At 47.5% G+C, this 1,605-nt stretch overlaps 1 protein-coding gene across 1 annotated transcript; it reads left to right on the top strand.

Moving 5' to 3' along the window:
* Positions 1 to 9: 9 nt before the first annotated feature.
* On the top strand, positions 10 to 1,308 carry LOC106880291 (forkhead box protein unc-130; the record flags this gene model as incomplete). The annotated part of the gene is made up of 1 exon (XM_014930162.2): positions 10 to 1,308. A coding segment is annotated over one exon (1,299 nt), but the record flags the coding sequence as incomplete, so codon positions are not given.
* Between the last annotated feature and the right edge of the window lie 297 nt (positions 1,309 to 1,605).

The following is a 1,605-nucleotide window of genomic DNA, read 5'->3' as shown; positions in this document are numbered from 1 at the left end:
CCTTCCACCCCCGCGCCACTTCCCGCCTCCCACCTCCATTTCCATCATTCGCGTCTTCGCTCGTCGTCGCACCCACACTCACCCCGCCTTCACACGGGTGCCACTGCCGTGGCCTCTCTCGGAGAGGTGGGCAGCAGCGGCGTGCTGGAGCTTCGCGGGAGTACACTGACATCGGCGTCGGCCCTGCTGGGAAACAGCGAGGTCGGTGCCTTGTCCACCCTCACCAACGGTATCTGCAATGGAAATATACCTTCGACAACCCATAACAACAACAACAACAACAATACCAGTAGTAGCAGCAGTAGTAACACTGTTTCTAGTACTCCTACTGCTACTACTAATACCAGTAATATTTCAGTGAGCTCAGCTTCAACTAATCACAGCAACAATAATAATCAATATCGAAGCAGAAGCGGTAGCAACAACAACAACAATCACAACAACCATAATAGTAACTCTACGAGTAATAACAACAACAACAACAGCAGCAGCAGTAACACCAACACTAACACCACCACCACCACCAACAACAACAACAACAGCAGCAACAGCAATAATAACAACAGTAATAACAAAGAATTGGACCCTAATCAAAAACCTCCGTATTCGTACGTGGCCCTTATTGCAATGGCCATCAAGGAGTCAAGCGAAAAACGTTTGACTCTGAGTGGTATCTACCAGTATATAGTCAACAAATTTCCGTATTACGAAAAAAACAAGAAAGGGTGGCAGAACAGCATTCGGCATAACCTCAGTTTGAACGAATGCTTTGTGAAAGTGCCCCGAGAAGGCGGTGGAGAACGCAAGGGCAACTATTGGACAGTGGACCCGGCTTACGAAGGAATGTTCGAGAAGGGTAACTACAGACGACGTCGGCGCATGAAACGGCCGTACAGGACTACCATCTCTCTTCACAAACCCCTTTTCGCAGACTCTTGCACGTTCAATCAGTTCGCACTGACCAAGAACTACTTCTCGCCGTCCTACGCACACCAGTATTCACATCAGTACCCCCCCTGGACCTTGAACCCGTCCTCCAATGCCGCCGGCATGGGTCACATGTCTCAGATGAGTTACAGCTCCTGCCAGCGCGTGCCATCCACATTTGGAGCCTACCCGACGGCAGCCATGCAGTCAAGCATGTCGGGCATGCGCATTGCCCAACCGCCGACCAATTACCCACAGCTAAATGACTATTCCCCAGCGACAGCTGCCACGTCGCCCATGTCACCCTTTGCTTTCACCCCACAACAACAAACCGAGCCGTCCTTCAACGCCATGCCTTACACCTATTGGACAGAGAGGTAAGACATATCTAAATCTTTTTTTTTTCTTTCTTTTTCATCTTATTGCTCCCTGTGTTTACGTCTTCAATGTTCTACCAACAAAGGAGCAAGGGTCATTCATGGTCGTACGAGATGTTAGACATAGTAGCCGAATTTCCCTTATATCAGATCTTTCCAATTCAAAAGACAAAACAAAAATGATTAAGCAAGAATACATTGAATAATATAGTCTTAGATACACGGTGCCTCAAAAGAAAAAAGAAAACGAAAGAAGGAAAAATAAGGAAAAAAAGAAGATGTGTTAGTCTCGGGACTTAGA

Source organism: Octopus bimaculoides, unplaced genomic scaffold (assembly GCF_001194135.2).
Source record: "Octopus bimaculoides isolate UCB-OBI-ISO-001 unplaced genomic scaffold, ASM119413v2 Scaffold_119414, whole genome shotgun sequence".
NCBI classification, from domain to species: Eukaryota; Metazoa; Mollusca; class Cephalopoda; order Octopoda; family Octopodidae; genus Octopus; species Octopus bimaculoides.
Note: the sequence above shows the minus strand (reverse complement) of the source record. Positions and strands in the feature narration are given on the sequence as shown.